At 48.7% G+C, this 1916-nt stretch overlaps 1 protein-coding gene across 2 annotated transcripts in view; it reads left to right on the forward strand.

Moving 5' to 3' along the window:
• Positions 1-1690: 1690 nt before the first annotated feature.
• The window catches only part of Vps4a (vacuolar protein sorting 4 homolog A), an 11848-nt gene continuing 11622 nt past the window's right edge, over positions 1691-1916 (forward strand). For both annotated transcript variants that reach the window (XM_010612341.3, XM_019205746.2), the window contains exon 1: positions 1691-1909. In XM_010612341.3, the coding sequence (XP_010610643.1) occupies positions 1889-1909 (21 nt within the window). In that variant the 5' untranslated portion in view covers positions 1691-1888. The remainder of the gene's footprint in view (positions 1910-1916) is intronic.

Genomic DNA, 1916 nt, shown 5'->3' on the forward strand with positions numbered 1-1916 from the left:
TTGTTTGTTTGTTTGTTTGTTGTGAGATGAGGTTTCACTTTGTAGTTCAGGATGGCTTTGAACTAACTATGTAGCCTAGGCTGGCTTTGATCCTCCTGCCTCAGCCTCCCAAGTGCTAGGATTACAGGCATGCACTACCACACCTGGCTTTTTAAATTAATTAATAAATTTTTCCTGGGGGTATTGAACTTGAGTCCTTGCACTTGGGAAGCAGATGCCAGAGCCACTGAGCTAAATTCTCTAAGTCACTATGTTGCCCAATCTGGTTTGTTTGTTTGTTTTGTAGTAGGGATGGAATTCAGGACCTTGACTTTAGGAGGCAGGCACAGTGCCACTAAGCTAAATCCCTGGCCCAATCTGTGTATGAATTTGTAATCCTCCTGCCTCAGCCTCCCAGAGTGCTCAAATTACAGCAGTGTGCCACCATGCCTGGTTCCCCAGCCCTTTTTTATTTTATATTCTGAGACAGTCTTGCTAGCTTGCTTAGGCTAGGCTTGAACCTGCTATCCTCCTGCCTCAGCGTTCCAGAGTGCTGTGATCACAGGGATGCACCATTATGCCCATCACCTGCAGTCTTATATATAGTATATGAGAACATATATGTCAGGGCTAGTCATCTATTTAAAAAAGAAAAACAAAACATAACCCCAAAACTCAAAAAGTAAAGCCTTCATTAAAAAACAAAACCAAAACCAAAAGACTTTCCCATTGCTCATACAGAATCTTTACCACAGTTCTGGCCCCACCCCACCTCCCCAACATCTGTGAGCCAGCATCTGACTTTCCTCTTTAGCTATGTGAGACTTTCAGTCTCTGCGCCTGTGGCCTCTTGGGCTCTTGCACAGCTGTTAGATCAACCTGGAATGTGCTTTCCCTCATTTCTCAGCCTCCACTTAGTAGGTGCTTTCCCTTGGGCAGGTACTGGTAGAAGCTCTCACAACACTCAGGTCTTGGGCCAGCGTGGGGGTGTGCACAGGTGATTCCAGCACCCTGGAGGCTGAGGCAGGGGGATTGTTTTGAGTGCAAGGCCTTCCTGGGCTACATAGAGAGATCCTATCTCTAAACGACAACAAAAGCATGGGCCTTCTTATATGGGCCTCAACGTGCTTATTTATTTCCTGATGAACATCCTGAGACAGTAGCTCTCTGGAACTGTGACGATCATATCCCCAGAAGCCAGCATAGAGCTGAGTACATATACGGCCCCATATTGAAGGGTGATGAAAAAATGTGAACACTTTGCTGTGTAAAGCCCCCAGATTTGAAGATAAAAACACCTTCCTACTTAAAAAGTAGAGTATTAAAAAAAAAAAAAAGCCAGGGGCATTGGCACATGCCAGGGGTTCGGGAGGCTGAGGCAAGAGGATCCATGCTTGAGGCCAGCCTGGGAAATTTAGCAAGAACTTGTCTAAGAAAAAAAAGCAAGCAAAATAAAACTGCCATTAGGAGTCACTGACATCATAACAGTTTCCAGAGTCTGAGGCCTCAATGTAAGCTAGGCAGCTAGTTCATTCAGATAAAGTAGGTACAAATTATCATACCCTCCTAAACTTCAGAAAACCAAACCTCCAAGAAGTTAGGTCTAATGTACTAGCAAAATCGCCCTACCCGCCTTCTACTCCGAGCGGGGGCAGGACTTCAGGACTAAAGCGCTGCCTGCAGTGCGGGACGTGGCCGCTAGGGGCCAGCCGCGCGTCTCAGGGCGGACCGCTCTGGGCCGCGCTCCTCGCTCGTCCTTCGACTCGGCTCCGGCTGCGAGCTTCTTCCCTACCCGCTCCCAGCTCTGACCCTCTTGGATCCCAGTGCCCGACCCAGCTCCTCGGCTCCCCGGGGCCGGACGGAGGCTACCAGCAGCACCGCGGGGTGTGGAGCTGACCCAGGAGATGAAATGACAACGTCAACCCTCCAGGTACCCC

Source organism: Fukomys damarensis, unplaced genomic scaffold (assembly GCF_012274545.1).
Source record: "Fukomys damarensis isolate Sample0158 unplaced genomic scaffold, DMR_v1.0_HiC HiC_scaffold_32, whole genome shotgun sequence".
Classification (NCBI taxonomy): Eukaryota; Metazoa; Chordata; class Mammalia; order Rodentia; family Bathyergidae; genus Fukomys; species Fukomys damarensis.